We start from the raw sequence: 25,093 nt of genomic DNA on the forward strand, positions 1-25,093 counted from the left end.
GTGATGGAAGGGCTGGGGAAGAACACTTCATCTCTTAAAGTTCATGTTAAATCTTTCAAAATTATAATGACATCTTAGAGTGAGATCTTTCAGAATCTCAGGATGAACCTTTGCTTTCGTTCCTCATCAGACTCCTTATGCTTCTGTTACTCTTCCCTTCCTTTCTCCCTCTTTTTCTTGCACTTGACTTTTCGGCACTTTTCTTTCGTGTCCCAGATGAAACAGCCTAGTCTTCTCCCCAAGAAACCTTTTGGCTGCCAAGTTCACATCTTTTGAATTCCTCCCTAAAACCTACTTCATCAGGGAATTTTCACTTTTTATCCAAGCCAGATGCCTTTCTTGCTCTGAATATTTTTTCCACATCTTTTCTTGTTTGTCTTAAGACCTGCATACCTGGTAGTCAAGGATTACCAGTAATTTTCTTTCTTGAAACACAATGAGAATTCCTTAAAAATTCACTATTTTGACTGAAATAGCCTAAGGGTCCCTCTATCCTTCTGTTGCCATTCAAAAGCAACTCTTAAATAAAATAGTGTGTCAGAGGCAGGGAAGGGTGCAGGGATCACCTCATTAATGGCAAGACAATGGCCCTAAGGACTCCAAGTTTCTACAGCTGGCTTTTCTGTGTGGTATAAAATCACTTGAAACAGATAACTTTCCAATAAGTCTGCAAAATCATGTTCTTGGTCGTACTGCCATGAATATTAAAGGTGTGCCTTTAATAGTGTTAAGGGGATAGAAACAGAGTTTACTAGAAAAAGAAACAGTCCCGCTTAAATCTCCTAGAATGTTACTCTACATTATTTACCTAGACAGCCGTTGTCTTCAAGAACTATATTAAAAATATCGTAGTTCCAAAAATAAAAATGTAATAACTGCTACTGACACTAGCAGTCAGTTTTCAGGAGCCTTGAAAGGACATGCAACAAGCTCACTTGTCTCATTAAATTTCATCCTCTGTGAAATAGTGACTACAACTTCACTAACATTATAAGCAATATTTACGTAGAGATCAACTAGTGCTCTTCTCGTGTTTCATTTCAGTAAATTTCGATGGTGCTGTTTTGTGTTTCAGATCACAAATCACCATACCCATGTACAGATGTAATTCAAAGACATAGCAAGGACATTTCACCATCAGATGGAGAGTCTAATACTATGAACATAGTTTCAAACACACCTAATTTTGAAAGGACACTTCTTTTATTCACAGAGTCATTATTACTAATTTATTACTAATTATTACTGTGTGCATTTTTGAGAGAAATCCACTTCTGACTTTTAAGTCAGTAAACTGGCAGTTGAGGAACAAATGGGACAATATTATTCTTTTCTTCTGGCTTGGACATTGTCATGCAGTGTGATCTAACATGCTCATGTAAATCAAACGGGACTACGAAATTTATTGAGCCTTTGTTTTCCTCTTTCAGACATAAGCCAAGTGTTTAAGAGAAACACACACATATTGAATTTCTTAAACTTACTAGATGCCAAAGGATGTATCTCTTTACACTGGCATCTCATGGGAACAACTTCTGTGTGTCGTCAAATCGATCCAAACCTGTACATGTCTCTGATGAAAACTTTGGGTGTTTAACCTCAGCTGACCTACAGACTTTGCCTCTCTCCCTTTCTCTCTCTCTCTTTCTCCTCCCTTGCCCACCCCCCACCCAAAATGTAATATACACATGAAAGCACTTCTCTGACTCAAGGCATTTGAAATATGAGAACTTGAAGTCACTACTCAATGTTACATTTTGATCACATTGAAAAATTAAAATTGACAGAACAACACCATTGCCAGCTTTCTTTTACCCATCAAGACTGTCAAACAAGAACTAAAATATATATTTACAATATTGTTGGGAACAGTATTAAAATATTTCAGACATTATAAGGAGAAAATACATATATGCATTCAAGGGTCGAGTTGGTCCTTCTCCTTTACCCCCGTATTATACAGTGTTTTCCCTTTCCTTGTGCTGTATTTCAAAGTCATTCTTTGGGCTTGCAGTTGCAGGCACCATGGGTATGACTGGATTTGCAGTCCTGTGCTGCCAAAGGACACAGTGAGGAGAAGGGAACCAACTGCCTGCATAGCACACGTCCAGAGGGGAGTTGCTTCAGACTAGCCTTAGTCTGCTTCTAAGACCTGAATGGTTGCACTGTTTGGACCATACCAGAAACACGCCATGTGTGAGCCTTCTTGCTTAATGTCACCAAAGAGGAACCCCACTTTGCTCCCTTTTTATCCTTCTTCCAGGTGAAGAAGGCACGTGGGGAAGACCAGGAATACAATATCAGAATTGCCCTCCTGATTGAATACAAAATGTAAATGTAGGCTTAATGTAATTTGGCTTATTTGTCCTGCTTTGAGTCTTCTACTCTTGAACGCAAAAGTGGAATTCGGATGGTAGAGATTTTTGAAGACCCACACCAACTCTACAAATTGCTTTTAATTTCTTTTAAAATATAAAATCCTTCATTGTATCTATGTTTTCACTAACACTGTCTTCATTTCCACTTTTAAAGACTTCCAGATAGTTTTGCCATTCTTTTCTTATCTGCAGCTTATTTTTTAAGATTTTTTTTCTTTTGCCTTTATTTGGCATTCATTTTTATTTCTCTGCTTTCTTCTGTCTACTATCCTCTGCAGAAAAATCTCTGCTAATTATTTCACAGTACACTCTTACTTTTGATTCATTCTTCCTTCTTTTCCTTCTTCTATTAGTCTTCTGTTTCTTATTTGGAACCAGAATTCAATTTGTTTGAAAATTATGTCTAATGAAGTTATTTTAGAGGCACAAATATGGGATTTGGAATGGATACCTTTCGAGAATAGATAATGTAGGGGCTGTGGAGAAAAATACCTATGCCACAAATTTTATGCCCAGTTCTTCATGGAAAAAGGCATCCTTAGACTAATAAGGTAGAAGTCTGACCTGTATTTTGTTTTAGCTGTATTATTAAAAATAAAAATAATTAAAAAGTGTCCAGTGTATCCAAACAAACAGAACCCTCTTTCCTTTCAATACTGTGCAAATTCTCCTATTGCCCCTCCTCTCCTCTCCCCTCCTTTCTCTTCACTATTTCTTGTTCATATGTCTGTGAAGATTTGTTATGCACACACCACTGCAAAGCCAAGTGCTGGCTCTTTGCGAATTGTCTATTGTTCTGTGTGTTCATGCTTTTCCAGTTAGAAATACTGGCAAAATACTGGGGACTTTAGCCTCCATATAGCAGATGTAGTTTACGTCTGGTGTCCTGAACACACTCGTGGTGCTCCTGTGCTACGTATTGGCCAGTGGTTAACCAGTGTAATAGAAAAGACTAATGAAGGGAGAAGTTCTAGCTTTTGAAGGTGAATTTTAATATTTTAAAATTTTGTACAGATTACATTCAGGTAGCATGATGAAGAACTTTAATAGTCTAAGAAATATATCTAGAGAAACATAGAGAAGAGTATCAGCTAACTACTCATAAGTGCTTTTTTTAAGGCCACAAAGAAAATGCAAGGAGAACTTGCCATCTAACACTGACAAGAGCCCATAAATTCAAACTGTACTTGTAGAATATACTGAAAAAGGAAAATTTTCATAGAACTACAGAGAACTACAACTGCAAACAAGAGTAGATATTTTTGAACATGAATTTTAAAATGAGTTAGCTGTGAACCAGACATTAAAGATTTCTTTTCATAATTAATCACATTAACTTTTCCTATGCTATTCCTTATATTGTTAATGATAGAAGGTACCTCTTACACAGCCAGAAAGCAGACAGGTTAATGAATCACTTGGAAAACTAAACACTTAAGAATTCAGATAGCCTTTTCAGATTCATTCGAAGGTGTTAAATTCTGCATTTCAAACAGCATTATGAGTTCTTTTGAGGGATTTTGATTGTGACAGTCTTTACTTCTGTGTATTCATGAAGTCCATATTCTCCCCTAGATAAAAGAGAACCAAGAGCAATAGTTATGCTAATGCTTTTTATATGAGTTTTGTTCTGGATGGGATTTTCAGTGGTACTGTGCAATTGGCCAGATATGTAACAAGTACACTGGACATATTTGGAAGACAGCTGTGCAGCTAGAGTGATGCTGGAAACCTTCTGAAAAGCTACAGCAACAGTCTCCTGAGAAAAATGGGACAGAGAGTAATTTTATTTCTGTGCAAAAGAGTGGTGTTTAATTTAGAGCATTTCTAAACTGCATTTCTGTACAGCAGATCAAGAACATGCTAGATCTTCACAAGCATGTTCAGCAAGTTATTTATATAGATCTTCTTCTGATGTCTAGAGTTTTCTCTAGAGTCAAAGAACAGACACTTCACCTCAAGTAAAGGGGGGGACAAAATTATTCCATGATGAAAATTCCCAGACAGTGAAAAAGAGTTGAAATCTTTGATATGTTACGAGCATTGTTTCACCTGTATTATTTCAGTGACGAGATGAAGCTTGTTTGTATTCCTAAATATTTGATATCCAATGCAGTCAAACTACATAAGACAAAACTGATTGCTCTATGGAACAAGCGTTTACTACAGTATAATGTTACACAGTTCTTACTGCTGTCTCATTAAAGAGATACATAAGCAAAGGAGAAGTCTGTGCTCAGAACACTTTTGCTGGGTGAGAATGTTTACTGATTCCCTTCATTTTTGGAGAGGCATTTCGTTAGTATATGACAGTTGGTAGTTTAATTCATAATGGTATTATCACTCCAAGAATTATGCAGAGCATTTTATTCTGGGGTTCAAGGAAGTCAGTGGCTTAACAGACCAACATCCTAATTTTTTCAGTGCAGGTCTTTCACATATTTCCACATCTCCTAAAAATGTTTGTACAATATTTGCAAATTTTCTCATGACAGACATCTATCTGGTGATGATTCTTTCCTTGTCCTTTAGTGGGAATATTTTTATTCGTCTGATAATTGTGACTGTGAACCAGAAAACTTTCTTAGCACAAAAGCTTAACTCCTTCAAAATGTATTGTTATAGAGAACATTTTTGAGTGTCTGTTATTTCCAGCAAATATAACAAAAAAATATTTCTGAAAAAGGCTGTGATTCAGAATTGATTATCTCCCAATTTTTGGCATCCAGCAAAGGCAAAGCCGTCTTGGATTATAATGGCCTAAATTATTGAGAGGTTTCAACTTCCAGTTTTCTAAAGCTCTCAGCATTGGCTTGACTGTTTCCTTTGAAGTCAGTGGGAGCTTTGCCATCAGAAGCAGATTGTCTCCAGTGATGAGCAAGTATAAAAACACTAGTCTTTAACTCTGAAAAAACTACATGAAAAGAAGCTCTGAAGCTCCTCACTTTCACATAAATTTTTTAATCACTTCCATTGTCCAGTAGAAGTGTCATGTATTTGTCTTAATAAAAAAGAAAGCTTACATGTACTAATTTTTATTAATTTCTTTAAAAATAGTTTGTTCTCATATATACGACATTTTAAACTAAGAATGAATACAAGTAAGACAGGATATGATTCAAGGGAAACTGGATTAAAACTTAGAAGTTTGAAGACTTTTGATTAGTTTATAACATTTGCATGCTACTCTGCTTCTAGTTTGGGAAAAAACAAAGGTCCGAAGACTACAGAGGATTATTTTCATCATAACTTTTGACCTAGCTGGCACACACTGTAAAATCATTGGTTTCACAAACTTTTAAACTTGCTTAAATCTTGCTTGAATGAAGGATTTTGAAAAGTCTTGTGCTTTCAAACCTAACATTTAAAGGGGGTTTCACAAACTACCCACAGATTTATCTTCATGAAAATGACAGTTTATCTATATATGCAAAAACTGTAAACCATAAACACAATGGTCAGTTTTGCTTACGAATATACTGCAACCACAGTAGACTGCAAACTGCTCAGATTGAAAAAGTGTGCATCTAAGCAATTTTCTTATTTATTTTGGAGAGGAATTTTTGGTTGACATTGCCTCTGACAACATGATGCCTCTAAGCACTCTAAAGACTAATTTCACAAAATCTAAAACTGGATATTCTAGTTATGCATATTTAAAGTCAGGGCTTGGAATTTCATTTTGAATTTCCTGTGAATCTACTATTTTAAAAATATTTACTTACATTTCTCGTCCATTTCCTGACATCTTAAAACCTCCAAAGGGACACTGAGCAGACAATGCACTGTAGCAATTAACCCTGGAAGAACAGGAAAATTACTTTTGACGGTGTGAAACAATTTTTTAACCTCTGAAAAATCAGTGGTTTTCTGTCACCTCTAAAAAGCCTACAAATGGTATCTGAGTAAAGTATTTGCAAAAATATATGTAGTTTGAAGTTCAGGAAAATGAAGCATCAAAAGCAACTACAGTTATTACCAGGTTACTAACACTCAGCAAGGGTCTTCAAGCAGAGAGACAGTCATATCTTTCTCTGATAGTTGCAATAGAATTCCTAACTCGTACACAAGCTCTCCCACAAAAGATTATCCACAGCTAAATGTTCTGTAGGTACATTTCTGATAGATAAACTCAGGACAGCTTCATTACATATTTAGGAAATTTTGTTTGGTTCTATTCAGTTAAACCTTATTCTGTATTGTGGTTGAGAACAAAGACACAATAATGAGTAAGAAAGGAATTTCACAGGCAAATTTTTAGGTATGGATAATATTGGCAGAATGTGCACCCCGCTTCCTAGCGGAGAAGCTCTTTTTGTCTTTCAACCTTGTCAAATCAAATATTCTCTGTTTTCTTATCTTATAATCTATCCTCCTGCTAGTCTACTGGTTTCAACAGCAGAGATTCTCTTCATAGTTAAGGATTCCTAGACCACCAATCATATAAGAGCAAATCCCAAATATTCCACTTCTAAACTTTCTTCCATATAAAGAATACCAACTCCTAAGTCAAGACAGCTAACTTGTTTTTAGAAAGCATATGTTCTTTGATCACAGGACCTGGGCAGGAATTTGTGCTGGTTGTGAGTGCTTTCAGATAAAATGTAAATTGGACACAGGTTTTGTGTTCAAGTAAAATTGGTTGTTCTCCTTCTGATGCATTGAAATAACTGTAGGGAAATGCAGGTCTTTGTCAGTGATAGTCATTAGACCCCGCTATGCCTCCAAGCTTTCACTCTTTCATCTCTTAGCTTTTTCTTTTTCAGTTCCATGTAGGTTGCCTCTTCTTTTCCATTGCTGGAAAGAGTTGCCTTGCAGTCATTCTCCCAGCTTGTATTTCCTTTCTTTATTCAATCACATTTAATCAATCTTTCCCATTACAGATGGGTGTACTGCCCAGGCTAAGGGCCACTGAACTTCGGGTAATTAATGTCTTTACAAAACACCAAAACTAATCTCATAAATTATGTATTGGGCTATCCCCAGATCCTGAAGTAAAAGAAAAGGGCACTCTCACCATATTATCTTTTGTTTCCTTTTCTTTTTAGCAAGTAAATTTCCTGTTTTTAGACAAAGTTTATGGGAAAATTGTGTGAAGACTTACAAGAAGTAATTATTTAGTAACACATTAAATAGGGAAACATGCAGGAAAGATAAACAGAAGAGACCTCTATAAAGATGACAAGGAACGAACATTTTAAAAACACCACCCAAAATACTGTGACTGTGTCTTCCAATTAGTGCCATTGACATCTGCAGATCTAAAGGAAGAATTTAAAAAAAACATTACTTACCATACTGTTCCAGCCTGAAGAGCAGTTGCAAATGTCAGTGCTTTATCAATGTCTTTGGTAAAAACTGCTGCTGCTAAGCCATAGGTAGTATTATTTGCCCTCTTGATAACTTCGTCTATGGTTTTAAACTTCATGATTTGTTGAACAGGTCCAAATATCTGTATTAAACACATGCAAACATATGAAGTGAATTAGAATAACTTACTATTTGAAGTAATTTAAATATTTTAAGTTTATTTCTGTCAGATGGCCTTATTCCCGAATCCATTCAGCCAAGAGCGAATAAAGTTCTAAAAAATACTATAAATTCACATAAAGATTTTTATAATATGAAGCACGTTGAGGAAGTCTATTGTAAATAATTAATAAAAAATCAATAAATAATGAAAACAAATAAATAGCAATTAGAAGGCACACACCATAAATGTAGTTAACATGATGTCACAGCGTGCTACCTATCTATACTGGTTACCAACAAACTCGTGTTTTCTGGACAAGCTCCATTTTTAAAGTCAGGAAAGACATTCGGTTTTTCCATCACCTAAATTTTCTATTAGACTTTTATGCCTGCAGGTAGCTGCACAACTGCATCAGGTGAAACAACTAATTCTGTTTTTCATATGGGTGTCAGGTAAGGGAATAGTCCCTCAGGTTTGGCTTTCCTGCTACCATTGTCCAGTGTTCTCAGCCAGAGGTGCCCATGCCTATCCCTCAATACCAAGACTGTGCAGGCTGGGGGCGCATTACAACATCTAACTAATTCTATTTCCATAGATTGTGAGCTTTCTACTTGACTGAATTTTTACTGCTGGTTTATAAATGGAGTTGCAAGGATTTATATAGATCAGAAAACCACTTAACATTTCCATGCTGTTCAAGCCGTGAGCTTCAAAACTTTTACATTCTTTAAACTGTCTTGGCTATCTGGGGCTTCATTGTTCATTACACTTAAAATAATGTGAGAAGCAGTTCTTATACTGCTGACCAAAGTGTAACTAATAGAACTGTGAAAAAATCATAACTCTGTGCTGTTTTCTACTAGACTCATACAATGGTGGAAACAATCCAAATTCTGTCTCATTCATCTCTATCATGTTTTACAGCTCTCTCCCTGTCACAACTAATTCTAAATGCTGTGATGTTCATTTTAACTCAGGCTGTTGACTCTTGCTGGATGTAGTAAGTATGTTTAGCAGACCACATTAGCTTTCTAGTATGAAGAAGTATAATGGACACCAATTGCAGCAGATATTAATTAAGATGAACGTAAAAAAAGAAACACAGTGAAGAGGTCATGACTGGACTTTGAGTCTTTGTTCAGAGAACTAGCTGACATGGCAGCTCAGCACTCCTAAGTGTCTCTGTTTCCTTGCAGACAATCACTGATACCCTAGCACAGTCTTCTTAGTTGGAACAGTAGCAGATTCTGCAATGATGTGTAGACAAATCTGCAAACTGATGTAAGTAAAAAAACCCCACGAGGCAAAAAGAACTGCCACAAACAAAAGGCCTCTGGAAGCACAATCCAGCTAGTTTCTCATATTGCAAAATAGCTGCCTGGTGCATACAAGCACCAAGTAAGTGGTTCCTTAGGCAGTGCAAAGTGTTCACAAGTTGTGCCTCCAAGGTTTGCATCTCTGTTACAGGTCATTGTGACTTTTATATCAGAGACATGGACAGTATGGAGCAATGAAAACAATCCAAACCTCAGTATTTATCTACTGCAGAAGCCTTTGTTGGCAGGGCAGCCTCATAATCCGCTCCCTCCTTGAGCAAGCTGGTGAAATGGGCACCAGAAACCAATAAAAGCCCTTTAAACACCACCAGGATGGAACAACAGGTTTACTGAGAGAATTTTCATATAGTCACTTGACCTTCTAACTGGATATTTTGTACAGACATTTAAAGAGACGACTTTCAGTGAGAGAAGAGACCACTGAAAATTTATTTACCTCTTCTTTGGCGATGCGCATATCATCTGTGACATTAGAAAAAACTGTGGGCTGGATGAAGTAACCCTTGTCTCCCCATGGACCTCCTCCACATTCCAGTTTGGCTCCTTCTTTTTTGCCACTCTCTATTAGATCCAGTATTTTTTCAAACTGCTCCTTATCAATCTAAATGGAAAGATATTTCAAGGATGAAAACAACACACACTGACAGCCGTTGATCTTCTAGCAGTTAACTTAAACCTGTAGCCCTTTGAGGTGGAGCAAAATATGGCTTTTTCTCTGTGGCAATAGACCACAGTGAACAGAGCTGATACAGGCTATCATTTTTTGTCTCTAGAAAGAATTATTCAAAACATAACAAGGGATTTGAGGACAAAGAGAGATTTTTCACATAATTACCACAAAAGAAATGCAGCTACATCCCGTGATCACAATTTTCCTTTAAATGGGGTCATACCAGTTCTAAAAGGAGTAACTTTGCTAATCTGTAAAATAGTTAAGTGTTGGCTAAAGCTTGCTAAGGAGAAAAAATAAGTCAAAAAAGGCAAATCATGAGACTAGAGGAGAAAAGAGTCTTTATGCTCAACCAAATATTTTCATTATTGCTTCTTCACATGTTTAACATCCTTATTTTTTTAGTAGAAATGTATTTACTTCTCTCTTTTAAATTGTTAGCATGAAATTCAAACTCATGAAAAAAAGCCACAATAACATGAGAGAGAATTTCTGTTAATTTTCTATTAGCTGTACACCAGACGCCTGGAGTTTACTTTTCTGAATCTTTCTGCCCTTTGTCTTTTAAATTTATTCAGCTGAATTTATTATCTTGTATCAAAACATGTTCCAGGATGTCCAAAAATTATTTTCAAATTGCCCAAATCTTCTGTGGCTTGGAGTGCATTTTTTCCAATTTACTGGGTGTCTTTTATTACACAAAAATACTGTGATAACCAATAAGGAACACATTACTCTATCAAATGCATGGGAGTGATTTTGTCTCCTGCTTTTTATTTGTTTCTACTACAGTGCTTTTATTCCATATCCTGCAGTATAAGATGGTATGGGAAAAAGACTGGATGAGAACTATTGTAACAGTGCTCTGAAGTGCTCCATTGAATTCACAGATTTGTGGTAGCTATACCTCTAAATGCTTCATTTTAACATTCATTTGATGGGAATGCTGTTGGCATAATCTTTTAACAAAAGCAGGGAAAAAACCCAAACTCTTGCATTTTAATTGTGTAGTATTCTAAAACTGAGAGCAGCATAATGAAAGTCTAGCGCCTTGAAAAAGGGGAAAAGATATTGAAACTCTCATTTTTTTAAGATAGGCAGTTGCAGTGGCACTATCTGAATGTAAAGTTAGCAAGCTAACATGATACGGGTGATTGTACTTGCACTTTTACAGCTGTTGTATAGGAACTTTCTCAAAGCATTTGAATTTATTACAATTTTTCCACTTCAATAATAAAAAGAACTAGAAAAGAGAAAGACACCTTAGGCCAATGATGTTGGCACAAACAATTGTACTCCAGACTAACCACCAGAAAACTGTTCTTAGCTTTGAAACCTACTGCAACTGTAGGTTTAGAAATATATTAAATTGTGATGTCATGACAGAATTATGCTGGAAACATGTAACATTACTCACTTGAGGGCCTTGCTGTACACCAGGCATTAAAGGATTCCCAAGAGTGTACTTCTTTGCTCTTTCAATACTCCGACGCACAAACTCATCATAAATAGGCTCTTCCACAAAAATCCTAGATCCTGCTATACAACACTGTCCCTGGTGATAGAACAGACCAATATGGGCAAATTCCACAGCAGCGTCCACTGCAAAGAAATGCGGGGTTCATCAGATCCTAAACCTGAATTGTCACATCATAAAATCTTTACTAACCTTTGTTACCCATCTAATTTCCCTTTGTAGTACCTTTTTTTTTTTTTTTTAATGGCCCTTTAAAGACAGATATACAACCATTTACTCATGTCCAAACTACCCTTATCTAGAGCATCATGGTACACCAAGCTGAACACACATTTAGGTGTTCTACGGGAAATTTAGATTTAACATTATTTGCCCTGTCAGGAGTGCCAAGCAGAATATTCAGGCAGAAATTTAATAAACCTGTATAAGATCCATCTATCCACTTTTCGTTCTGCATTCTTGTTTCATTAGGATGATCATAAATTACATTAAGAATGAACAGGTTGTCAGAGGTCCACATCTACTTAGGAGCCATTGGTTTTGGTGGCAATCTAACTTAAATTATGGCATGACCAGAAAACATTAAAAATTATTCCTTTATTGAAAAGGTTCAAATCATTTACTGATAAGAAAAGAAAAAGAGCATTGGATTATCAGTAGTAGTAGTTTATATAATAAGGTTGCTACTAACAGTCTGCATCTGCGAATATAATGTTAGGACTTTTTCCTCCAAGTTCCAAGGTAACTCTCTTCAAGTTGCTCTTCCCTGCTGCTTCTTTAATCAACTTGCCAACCTAAAAGTAAGGGAGAGGACAGCCTCATGTCAAAAAGTTTTTAATGACCTCTATAATACTTTTCTGATTTCCTCAAAAGTGCAAATCAGTTCAGAGGTGTCTATAATCCCAGTAATAAAATGAAATATAAGTTAAAATAAAACAAATGAAAGGAGTCAGGGTGCAGGGCACTTGTACCCTATGACCCAGAAATGTTTTCTAGAAGAGTTTCTCCCTGTACCCATTCAACTGCCAAAGATACATGGTGCTTTTTTGGTTACCACCACTCTTCTTGCATGTATCTGTAATCTATAGCAGGCACAGGTTGCTGCTCCACCAGTTACTCCCATTAGGTTAAAATTCCTCTGTTTTATGTGTGAGAAAGTGCTTTAATGCACAAAGTTTATGATACAATCTACATTGGCTGCATGGACACTCTTCCTTATTTCAATTTCTCCCTTAGATGAATGAAGAGGAGGAAATGGACACTGCAAGGTAGAACCCCTACCCTGTTTTTATCTACTGGTGACATAATTAAAGGAACTACTTATTATGAATTGCCCTGGAAAAACTGTGAAGGAAAAGTCTGCTTGCAGCTCTCATGGCTTTTGTCTGTAACTGCCTGTGCGTAGCAACCATCAGGGAAACTTCTTCCCTCTATCAGCCTTCCTGTCACCATTTCTCTTTGCTAAATTATACTGCTAGAAGAGAACTGTCACCAAACTCTATGAATGCACCCTCTGGTCCATCTGCCTTTGGTGGGTCACTGGGCACTGGGAACAGTAGTTGTCACTGTCTATTGGTAACATCTGTGGGATATTTCTCAGATGTCGGGGTTTTGGGTTGTTTTCTTTTCCCATTACTGTAGAGCTGAAGGTTTCTGAGAGAAAACACAGCTCTTGCATTCAGTGTGTACTGATCCCTGACATAAGGCAATGATATTTATCTTTGCAGTTTACATCCAAGAAGTTAAAAGACCAGATGGCAGCTTTTCCACTTAGCATGCATGCAGTCAGACAATATAAAGAGCTATATCAAGGATATTGCTAATCCTTAATTCTATATATAGCCTGCAAAGAGAAATCTTCATTTATAGTGCTCCCAGTTCTTCAGAGTGACAGTGAGGGAAAATTAAAAGTGACCTTCCTTTTAAACAAATACATATTCAAACACTCTTCTAAGACCACCCAGATGGTCCTAAGTATCACTGTAATACCCAAAAGCTGTCACCTCACCTAAGCATGTGCAGATCAAAGAATGAGATTTCTTAGGTACCTTCCTGCCATCCTGTTGTTATTAAACTTAAAAATAACAGAACTTCTTAAGAAAAGATGTAAACTATGTTACGAAAAAGTTTTGGTTTGAATGAGTAAGACTTAAAATAGCCTTGGTATACTAGAACCTACTGTATCTCATGGACTGTCTTTGTTTGAAGGGCTTTCCAGCAATACAAACATTGTTTAAATATGTTTAAAGTTAATGATAACCAACAAATCATTAAACAGACTTTGTTTAACACACCCACAGCCATAAGAAAGAAGAGAGTTAAAATAATTACATAGAATAAGTTAGACATTAAATCATTGCTGGGAATCAGAGGGGGACATTTCCTGCTTATATTCTCTTGCATTCATTATAGTACCTCTGTGGAGCCTGTGAAAGCTACTTTATCTATATCCATGTGGTGAGAAATTGCTGCTCCAGCAGTGGGTCCAAAGCCTGGAACAACGTTCACAACTCCAGGTGGAAATCCTGCCTGAATTGGAAGAAGGAATGCATAAATTTGAGGAAGGATAATAACTAGACGAACATGTGTCACACAGTCTTACTTCTGTTTTCAGTTCTCTGGTCACCTTTTCTCAGCCATACACTTATTCTCAGCCCTAGAGGCCCAAAAGATTTCATTCTCACGTGATTTACACTTTCTTTCACCTGTCTTTTAGGTTATTGAACTACCTCTTTTTTTTTTTTTAAAGAACATATTACTTTAGTTCTTTGTGAGTACATTTCCAAAGAAATATTTTTATTTATTTTCTCACTCAGATGTATAAAAAAACATTGCTTACTTTCATATCTGCTTCATTAAAGCTGTTTGGATCAACATATATACTTGCTGGCTTGAGCATATTAATAACCATGCTAGATGGAATTTAATTAATGATCCGCTGACTGAAATTTTATTAAGAAAAACCATGGAACTCTGGATGTAGGTTGAAAGTTTACAGCAAAAAAGAGGCATGTCAGCTACCAAGTGAGAAAAAGCTGGCTGACACATGCGCAGTTTTAATATCTTGCACATTTTTTATGCAAATAAGCTTTTTTTATGGCTCAAAACAAAAGTATTTCTTCTCATAAATCCTGTATTAGATATGTTCCATTCACAGCAAAATAAGCTATTTTCTTCCAGCAGGTTGTCAGGCAAACTCAAGGATATGTAAAGAGTAGATGGAATTTTTGTTGGTTTGTGAAGCAGCTGTGAAATCTCAATGGCACTTTCAGAACAACATAGAATTAAAATACCAAAAAGATTCATATCCTGCATTATCACTTTAATAAGTTTCTTTATAGCATTAAATAGGACTTTGGAATTACATGCAAAAGTTCCACTTTTGTTTGGAAAATGGTGAATTTTAGGTGGTAAGTTAGAGCTGCTATAACTCATGTCCTGCATTTTATATATCAGGTTGTTACTTTTATTCAAGCAACTTTTATTCTTTACAGTTTCATGCTCAGATATAGTCTGTCAATCCTTGTTAAGCTCATTTAATTTTCCAGATAAATATTTACCCTGAAATTGATGAGACAATGAGGTTCTTTCCATTTGCTTAGCATTGTGTTACACACTTAATTTGTACAGAAAAGTCTCACTTTGAACATTTAATTTCTGTGTTTGTTTTAGGAGCTCTTTATATATTAGCAAGGGAGCCTTGTGAGTGCTATAAAGAAGGATAGTGAAAGTTACCAAAAGTGACTATATATATTTTTTTTTTCTTTGAATGTGGACACTTGGGAACTAGAAAGTTGAATTAGACCTTCAGATATTTTCACAAGTCTAAAGCAGCTATTGAAGTAATCACTGGCAGGGATTTGGGCTCCAACATTTTTTGGATATTCTGGATACTGATCATGTTCCCACTTATGAGCTTTCCTTTTAGGAAATCAGAACATTAGAATGGATATTTCATTAGATCACAGCAGAATTGATTACGTTCTCTGTGAAGTTACTTTTTTCAGAGAAATACACTTTCTGATACTTACTGTTAAAAATTAATAGAGAAGGTTTCTCTGATATTTTTTAAAGCTATTACTCCTCCCCAGTATTATCTAATAACATTTACTATGTGATGCAATAACAGCAAGTCTTGGTTCCACCCTGATAATTGTTTAGTTTCTGTGTAATATTAACTCACAACCAGTCAGTATACTCTGGTGAACCGCTGTTTTGAAGCAGAATAATAAAATGTGCCTAGTCATTTCCACTAGAGCTCTGCAAGGTTACTGCACTGGCGATTATTGACATCTTTGCCAACTTTTGAAACATCTTAGAATACATTTGTTGATTTTATTGGGAAGAAATCGAAACTATTTTACTGTTGTCTTTGGGTGTTTTCTCAACTGGGCATAATAGTTAGCTTTGAAGATACTAACTTTCTGAAGAAACTGGCACACTCCTTGTTCAGGAGTACAGAGTGCCTTCTTGCAGTTACTGTGTGAAGAGAGTTCACAGGTTTGGCAGCAGTCACCAGTTTGATTTTACAGCTCCTTGTTAATAAACTCAGGTGGATGAAAACTTTGTTCAGTTGGAAAAAAAAAAGCAAAGCTGTACAAACAGGTTCTTGTCTGTGATAACTATGCTAATAAAGTCATTGCCACTCACCTCCGAGTACTCTGCACTTGACTCCTTGTTTACTTTTGACTTTGAAAGGTACTGTGCTTTTGTAATACAAATATATTTGTTAACGAATGAAGTTTACTAAATTGTTGTTGTGGGGTTTTGTGTGTGTCTGCTGGGGTGAAAGATATGCATGCTTTTGCTCTGGTTTGGCTTTCCTGGTTTACAGCAAGGTAAGTTCCACAGTGCAAGGCTAGGCATGCAATGAGCCTGGCTTATATTACCTTTGTGGCATTTCAGCTGCAGTATACTCTTACACTTCTGAGAGGAGCAAATAACTCTGTTGTTGGTGACTTACCTCTTTAATTAAGGATCCCATGTAAAGGGCACTGAGTGGAGTTTGTTCTGCTGGTTTGACAACCACTGTGTTTCCACAACAAAGGGCAGCAGCAATCTTCCAGATGAACATAACCAATGGGAAGTTCCACTGAAAGACAGACCAGAAAGTGTATCCTATTTCTAATACATCACCAAAATGCCTCAGCTTTTTCTATTATAATAGTGCAAGTTGTCAACTGAGTGGTTGAACTTTTTGTTGAATTCCTTTCAGAATGAAGATGTTTTGAAAAAACAACTGGCAAGCCATGTAATTCAAAGACCAGTGATTTTTGTATATATACAAGCCCAGGGGATTCAGGGTTTTAGTTAAAACCTCAAGAGACAATAGGTGTACTCCTTTAACAAAGCAGTACAGAGTTGTTGGATTAGAGGTGCAGTTGGGAGCTTTTCTATCTTAAATGGTCACATCCATCATCAATTAACTTTTCTAAGGGAGACAAGGTAATAACACATAATGCTGCCCCTGCCCTGGAGATTTCGCTGGCATCTGTCTGTCGTGGGCAGTTCAGACAGATTGAAAGGCAGCTGCCTGCTTTGGATCACATGTTCTGCAGTGTGAGAGACAACATGACCAGGGGAAAACAACTTTTCCCTTTTGAGAATATTTACAATAGTTTGGGAAGCATTGAGGCCATGAGCCTCGGCTCAACAGACACCTTATTAGAAATGGGAAAAAAGGCAGTAAAGATAGGTAGTTACCTATCATGTCAGAAAGGCTAGGAGGAAAATACATGCAACACTCCTTTTTTTCTCTCCTTGTCTCCTTTCAGTCTCATGCCAGCCACAAAAATAATAGGAGCATAAATAACTTAAAGTGAGGGATTACAGGGTTTTCTGCATATTCATTGTTAAAGTGGAACTGAGTAAGTGAAAGGAAGAGGAAATGGTGAGCTATCAAAAGTGGTTTGTAACATACACATAGTCCTCACAGTTTTGTTTTTTGTAGAAACCTACAGCTTGGTTTATATTTTATTTATTTATATATTTATTTATATATTTTGATAGAGAGAAAATGAACTCAGAAATACTTAACATTTTATAAGGGAGGTCAGTGTTTGTACTAACGGCTGCTTATATTTCCAGGAGATAATTCTATTTTAAATGGCCACATCGAGTGTTTCTAGCTCTTTAGCATATCTTGACTGAGTGTTTTACTTGAAATGTCTTGTGTCTGACATACAAGAGGATCTAAACCAGCAGTTTCCCGAGCTCTCCTGGACACTGGATACAAACATATTTGAGCAATGTTCTCCAAATCAATGTGGTGGTCTAAAGATACAGCAAATGTTCAAGATCAACTTAAAGACATCAGGCAGGACCCACATGTCTGCGCAGACCTTATAGACAAGATGACTTTTTCAGAATCTGTTGAGTTGCCAAGAAGGTCAGGTGAGGCTGCTCGTAACTGCCATGTGCAAGGGGGTGGGTGGATTAGGAGTGCCTAGTGCATACAACTGTTTTTACAGGCACCCACCAAAATTATGCAGACTTCACAAATAAATTTAGAACTTGAGGTCCTCTAGTGTTTTGAGTGATCAGACTCAGGGAGGCCTTTTGCAACAGCTAAAATGAGTGACTTCAAAACTGGGAATTTAGATGGGACAAATAGGAGCTTTATCGGACACATTCCTTGTATTGTAACTTGTACCACTGCGATGGTGAATGAGTCTTAGCCATAAAGATCCAGCTGTCTGAATGCTGTATGGAGCAGAACAGATATTCTGGGTCTTAAAGAACTTATTGTTTACAGGCTTATAGGCTTAAACATTATAGATTGTAATATTACACTCTCTTATATGTTTGTTTCTAATTCTTTCAGTTTCTATGAAACAAAATTCCATCTTTCAAATTATTTTATAAGTCAAACTTTTGATATTTATTTTCTCTCCATATACAGCAAGGAGAGGGCAAGGTTGGACCAAACTGACTTATCACAAACTGATGAATCAGAATTACAGTACTCAGGATGGTTTCTGTCTTTCAGGACCTGAAAATTTCTGCTTAGGGATGTTTCACAAATGCACTTGCAGAGGTAAAATTTCAAAACCATTTTCATTTGTAACAAGGAACATTTGTGTTTTGCATAAATAGTTCCAACTTACAGGAATAATTTGGCCACAAACACCAATAGGCTCATGTCTTGTAAATGTAAAAAAGTTTCCATCTATGGGAAAAAGAAAAAAATTAGACATTCAGACAAAGCATTTGTGAGAAACAGTTAGATCAGAAAAATGATAAAGTTGGGTACCAAACTTAACTGGATACGATTTTACTTATAAATGATATTTTCAAAATCTTAACTATGCAAAAAGCCATAAAATACATCTGGATTCAATGTCTACTTTCTTCATAGCTCCAAGGTTTGATTTTTCCAGTCTGACTGACTTTTTGCAGTGATAACCCTGCTTCTCAATATGGTATGCACAGCACACCAACAAGCATTCCTCATTTCTTTTATCACCTTTTTTTTCTTTCAGAAAGTTCTCTTTTAAATCCTACGTACATATCAGACATTTTTTAATATTAGATCTTAGCTTAAATCAAATCCATTAAATATAAAATTCTCTTTGATTCAAATAAATATGTGTTCCATTAAACCTAGCATAGAGGTCTACATGAGGAAAAAAAATTGGAAGTATTTATCACTCTAGTTTTCCTTAACTCCTTCTTTATTACCTTTCCCTTAATTCCTTCTTTATTACCATCCTTTTCTTTGCCTTCCTGAGAGAAGGTAGCTAGAGAGACAATGTTTTCCTAGAGCTGCTTAATGGGAAAGGGAATGGAATGAAATCTTAGCAAATACTCTTTCCTCATTCCTATCTCTTAGTACTTACTCTTCCTAATAGATTATCCAATCACTGAAATAAATATTACTGCTTTGTGCTAATCTTTGCTTAAATACCCAGACACCCAGGTCCCACTACTGTAGTCTTGTGTAAACTATACAATGCTATGCAAAAGTAGCTTACCACATTTCTTAGATGTACACGCAGCTTAATTTTTTCGGTCCATAAACAACTCTTGTTAGTAGTGTATAGAACAAGAAATAAATGTGAAGACCTACACTAAATGTTTAAACTGAGAACTATAATAAATCTTTAATAACCCATCTTAAACCTTTTCTAAAATATTTTCCATTTGAGATATTTTCTATGTTGCACAACTTTTAGATAAAAGGCAGTTATCTACAGCTTGCGTTGGCCTCAGTTCTCCAATTTTGTTATCTCGGAACTACTCACCCACTGGAACGGTACGTCCATGGATTTTATCAGCCCAGCCTGCACAGTAGCGTAAAGTTTTGATACAGGCACCCAAGTCCATTAGGTAGGCCATGGAAAAGAGCTTCCCACCATCAATGGTTTCCATTGTCTGCAGACAACAGCATTTCAAAAAAATATCAAATACTGATAACAGTTCTTTTGCTTGTACTTTGTAATTTAGCTTTTGGTAGTTAACTCTGAGGATTTCAGCTTTAGAACAAGCATTAGATGAATTCCCCTATGAAGGACACATTTTGAAAAACTGAATGTAGCAATTTACACGTGAGAAATTTTCATGATGGTTTATTTGTATTGAGCTATGCAGATAGCATGATCATGACATGTTTGTAATGGTAAGATTTACTCAGAAAACATCTCTCCCCTATGAATCAATTACACAGTTCTAGTTTATATTAAATATTCTGCAAGCACAGATCAAGAGATCAGGTAGGAAACTGATGCAAATAACTGATGCAAATAAAATCCGTGGTTTTCCTCAAACACCAGCAAGAAGACTCAAATCTTGTAATAAAATACCCTAAATACACCTTGAGTGTTTGATGTGCAAAGGAAAGAACTGAGCCATCTAGGACTCTTAAGTGAGAAAAATTCAGTATGAAGAATAAATGCTTATAGAGAAGAGACTCTCTTTTATTAGCTAACTAGTAATTGAGTGAACTAACTGGTCTTATTTGAAGACAACAGCAGATGGCCTGACACTCCATGCCAGGTAGATATAAACTTTTAACGATCTGTAAATATTCATTCAAGATATACAACTTTTTGGCTGAGCAATTCTGTTCCACCCACAGAGACACCAGCTCTAAATAGGGTTGCTTTCCAGCCAAATCTAAGGAGTGTGGTTTGGACTAATTTCCATGCCCCTTACTATTGGGACATAAAGATCATGAGCAGTTCTTAAATAGTGTCAGCATATTTTTGACACTTCAAGAACATTTTTCTCAACTTTTCCAAAACAGAGAAATCAAGGACCTTCAATTTTATGAACAATCCTGTTACAATATTCAGGACGGGGAGCCTAAACTATAGTTCTAAGATCTAAACTGTGGTTTTAAGATCTAATCACATTGGCATTCTTTATTATTTCAGGTTGGATCAACAGACTGATCTTCAAGAACAGTTTTTCACCAGCAACTCCCCTGTGAAGTCCACAATTTTAGTTAACTGGGCACATTTCAGATATCATACTTGGGAAGAGAACAGAACAAAGAGAGAAGATAGCAATGCTTCATGGCTCTTAGCAGCAAGAAACTGATGTATCTGGTGCTTTTTTTTTTCTGTTTGGACACGGGAGAAAATTATTCCCTGGCCTCAAACTTATGAATTCTTTAGCTTTCAGCATCACAACAGGTTGAAACCTAAGAAACACAATTCTCAGCGGCTCTTTCAGTACCTTGCTTTGACTTATTTTTTCAGTTGCCTATCTACAGGTGTGCTGAGCCTCTGAAGCATAACAAAGCACTGAAACGGAATAATTTTCATCCTGGTCAAATGCATGAACACAGGAAAATAACTTTGCAATTAGCTTTGGACATCTATTTTGATTTCTAGTGCACAGGAGCATGTGTTACTCTATAGTACTAGTTTTACTGGTAGAATAAACTGTGAGTGGAGAAAATCTCTCTTCATCAAAGTCTGGAAAGCACTTCACTCATACATACCTTTTCTGAAAAGGGAAATAGTTAATAATGTGACTAAGCTGTAGGAAATAGAAATAAAGTCAGTAAAATAGAAAGCTGGGAGGGGCCCCAGAGAAAAGCAATTCTTTCATATTATGAAAATGGCAAATGGGAACAAAAACAAATTCAATGTGTCATCCTTCCTGTGGAAAAAAAAATGGTATCTTCATCCTCTTTGCAATTGTAATGCAAATAAAGCAGTAAATAATATAAATAAATAATGCAATAAAGAAATAAATGCCAGCTTATCCAATTATTTAATGGACAAGAGAGCATACTTCTCTATTAAAAATATACCTCTCTTCAAATTTTGTCTCTCTCAACTCAAATCTAGCATTTTAAAGGGTGTAAGTTCCACTCGCCCAAGGCTTCTGCTGAGAAACTCTTCTATAGTTGTAAGGACATATAATGGGCAGCAGATGCTTTGCAGATTTTACATATTTGAAGGTTTAAATTTTATGAGCTTATCTACAGTGTGTTTTGTGGCGAATGGCTAAATACTTTAAACTGTAACTAGATCAGTCTGAGTGATGATCCTGAATGTTGGATACTCCTCCTTCTCTTTAAATTTTTTTATGCAATTGGCAGAAAACCAGGATTCATATTCAGCACAAACAGTTACCCCACCTAAATTTTAATTCCAGAATATGCTTGAAGTAGCAGAGAAATCACCTTAATAATAGTACCATATGTGGAGTTTAAAACCGTGAGGAAAGGATACCAGCCTTTATCAAACTGGTGGTGCATTTCTATTTTACATGTCTTTTCTTGCCTTAGTTCACAATCTGTAGGTGAGAACATTACAAGTTATGCGTCTTCTGTTAAGTGTGGTAAAATAGGCAATACACAGTAGTTCTTTAAGAGAGGACATCATTCCCCAACGCTCATGTTATTGTTCTTCTTAAAATAATCCATTGTTCCCTTTGATTCTGGTTAAGCTTTATCCCTCATTGCTAGTTGCAAGCTGGAGTTAATGAAGGACCAGCGATAAGAAGCTACAGAGCCCTGAAATTCAAAGTTTCTCCCAGTTCTGACTTGTATCATCTATAAACACTGAGCCAAGCTTTGAGTTTAGGCCTTGATTCAGGCTTTGACTTGAGTTTAGGCCTCAATTCAGTCTTTGGTTTAGACAAGCACTAACCATGTGATCTATGTTTGTGTGTCCTTAAGAATCAGCAATTCAAATTACTGTGATAGTAGATAGTTTAAGTATCACTTTAAAGCTAATCAAATAATCAGCTACTTTGTGGATATAGGGTGTTAATAGACCCGAGTGCAAGCCAGCTTAGTGATGTCCATTTGCTAGAGAGAAGAAAACCATGTGTTGAGACAGCCTGGCTTTCAAAAGATGAGGCATGTTAAACTTGCTTGCACCTTTCTTTTAAAATCAGGCCTTTTCTCCTCGTCCCTATGTTCACATATCATACTCACAGCTAAAATCAGACGGTCTCTTTCCACTAAGTCAGCCAGTTTATTCAGGAGCCTTCCTCGCTCTGAAGCGTCCATTGTACGCCAGGTTGACCCAAGCTCAAAAGCCTTTCTAGCTGCTTTAACTGCCTTGTCTATATCCGCCTGTGGGGAAAACAAAAAAACTTACATAATCTGTGATTGGTTCTGCCATCAATAATTGGTTCTGCCATCATCCTTTTTTGCTGTTAAACAAGTAAAGTTTAGCATAAGCTTAACATAAAGTTTAAATAAGAGGAACAACCCCAATATAATCAAAATTAGTAACAGTAATGTTAAATACGTGGGTTATTTTCTTTCAAACACTTCCCTTGCTATATCAGCAATGTGAAATTGTATGAGAAACAGATAGGTTCTCCAGGCTTCTAAAATAAAAATATAGAAAATAACTCTATTTTTAAAATTTAGATTTTTAAGCCCTTTCTGTACACCAAGCACTTACACTGATGATACAATTTAATCTCATTCATTTACAAAGAGGTGCCACGTCTGTAAGTTAAATGCTTAATTGCTCATCATCTGAAAGTATCTCACAGTGTAATGAAGACCAGGTTAGAAAAACTCCTTAGGATGTTCCTTAGGATGCTTCATAAAATGAACACAAATTTATTATTAAGGAAGACAAATCAATAAATTTATTTTTGAAAGTTTCAAGAAATATTTATGTATAAAATTATTTCAAAAACTAAAAATAAGCCAGGTTTAAAATGCTAAGCCTAAATATTTTAAAGTCTAAGCACTGTCTTTGCATATGCAGCTAATTTTTCAGTCCATTAATGTTTTTTATAGCATATTTTATTATTTATCATTTAGCTTTCACTTTGGAAGAAAAATCTACAGTGAAACAATTCTGTGCAAAGGGTGCTCCAGGATCCAAAAAAACCAATTACAGTCTCTTGAAAAAAGGCTTTTAGTATTTGGAATTCTTCTGCACTTCATAATTCTTGTAAAATTTACCAATGAAAACAGTGACATAAAAAGGAGGTTTATCCTAGTTTTTAATCAGAAAAGAGAAATTCTGAGGAAAAAAAAAAGAAAAAAAGAAGTTTCTTTATATGCCACATTTGCCAGAGAAATTTGCATGCAATATTGAAAGGATTTCTTTCAAACATTTTTTGTGCTGCTCTTTGCTAAAATCTCCTTCAAGGAAATCATTATCAAGGTTGACTAAATCAGCAAATTCAACTAAGTCAACACCAAGGTCAATTGTTTTAAATGTGAACCAGATCTTGAATATTTAACTGGTGTTGGTAGCCATCAACTAATTTTAGGACGCTGTGAGTGGGGTGTGTTAGTGGCTTGGAAAGCCCAGCACAGACCTCTTAGGCAGAAGGCCGCAGAACTTCCAAAAGTTTTTTCTAGGAAATTTGGGAGAAGATAGGAAGGAACTATATGAATAGCATAGACATTACTATAGGCTAATACTGACCAGTCACCTACACCAGGTAGCTGAAATCTACCAAATTAAGAAGAATTGCTTTTCTTCAGAATCTGTCAGCATGCTGTCAAACAGCTCATCACTACCTGTGACCCCTATAATAAATTTTCTACATCTTTGCAATAGGACTCAAGGGCTGTGGCTTGGCCTTAAATGGAAAAGGATAAGGGGAAAAAAAGTCATATGAATATGAATCATGTAAATTAAAACTACATTGCCCAGTGTTCTTTCTACTAGAAGTGCAGAAATAATTAAAACCAAGAAAAATCATAAAAGAATAATATAGGGCTGTGAATGAAAAATAATTAAAAAAAGATTGTTCTTCAACTGTATGAAATCTAATTTCATTACATAAATCTACACTGTGAGTATGAGGAATTCTTTCTGATTCTGTTTAGATTTTTTACAGAAGTACATTTACTTTATGTATGCTGACAATTTGGTGAGCTGCTTTATTATTACTAGGGGCCTTTAGGATTAGGAATGTAGTTTGAAAGAACCATCAAACTGGAAGAAAACAATTCCCACCCACATATATGTCTGTGCTTTGCAACCTCCTCTTGTTTTCTAAAATACCACTGCAAGGCAGTGGACAGCCCTTTGTCAACCCCATTGTAAGCACAAATTAAGTTCCTAAAATCTCTTGGCTCGTTATCTGAAGTCTAGCCTCTTGCATATTAGGTTCATAATGGCTGTGTCATTTACTAGATCTGTGCAATTCACTAGGCAATTTAGTTAATAGCAGTTGTCATCACACATCAGTTTGCAAAATTATTGAAGAGAAAACAAACCTGTATGTTGAATAGTATTATCTCTTTATTTAATGAGTTGTTAGAGAGCTTGTAAGGAAAGAAAGCAACAAAAATTTTAAATGGTAACTGAACAGTTG

General features: G+C 36.0%; 1 protein-coding gene across 2 annotated transcripts in view; it reads right to left on the reverse strand.

Moving 5' to 3' along the window:
* Positions 1 to 3,346: 3,346 nt before the first annotated feature.
* The window catches only part of ALDH1A1 (aldehyde dehydrogenase 1 family member A1), a 43,371-nt gene continuing 21,624 nt past the window's right edge, over positions 3,347 to 25,093 (reverse strand). For both annotated transcript variants that reach the window (XM_032097208.1, XM_032097209.1), the window contains 11 exons: positions 22,731 to 22,871; positions 19,579 to 19,708; positions 18,442 to 18,503; positions 16,299 to 16,427; positions 13,751 to 13,864; positions 12,027 to 12,129; positions 11,276 to 11,460; positions 9,625 to 9,789; positions 7,673 to 7,830; positions 6,104 to 6,178; positions 3,347 to 3,949 (listed from right to left, as the gene is read on the reverse strand). In XM_032097208.1, the coding sequence (XP_031953099.1) occupies positions 3,877 to 3,949; positions 6,104 to 6,178; positions 7,673 to 7,830; positions 9,625 to 9,789; positions 11,276 to 11,460; positions 12,027 to 12,129; positions 13,751 to 13,864; positions 16,299 to 16,427; positions 18,442 to 18,503; positions 19,579 to 19,708; positions 22,731 to 22,871 (1,335 nt within the window). In that variant the 3' untranslated portion in view covers positions 3,347 to 3,876. The remainder of the gene's footprint in view (positions 3,950 to 6,103; positions 6,179 to 7,672; positions 7,831 to 9,624; positions 9,790 to 11,275; positions 11,461 to 12,026; positions 12,130 to 13,750; positions 13,865 to 16,298; positions 16,428 to 18,441; positions 18,504 to 19,578; positions 19,709 to 22,730; positions 22,872 to 25,093) is intronic.

This window comes from Corvus moneduloides, chromosome Z (genome assembly GCF_009650955.1).
Source record: "Corvus moneduloides isolate bCorMon1 chromosome Z, bCorMon1.pri, whole genome shotgun sequence".
Lineage (NCBI taxonomy): Eukaryota > Metazoa > Chordata > Aves > Passeriformes > Corvidae > Corvus > Corvus moneduloides.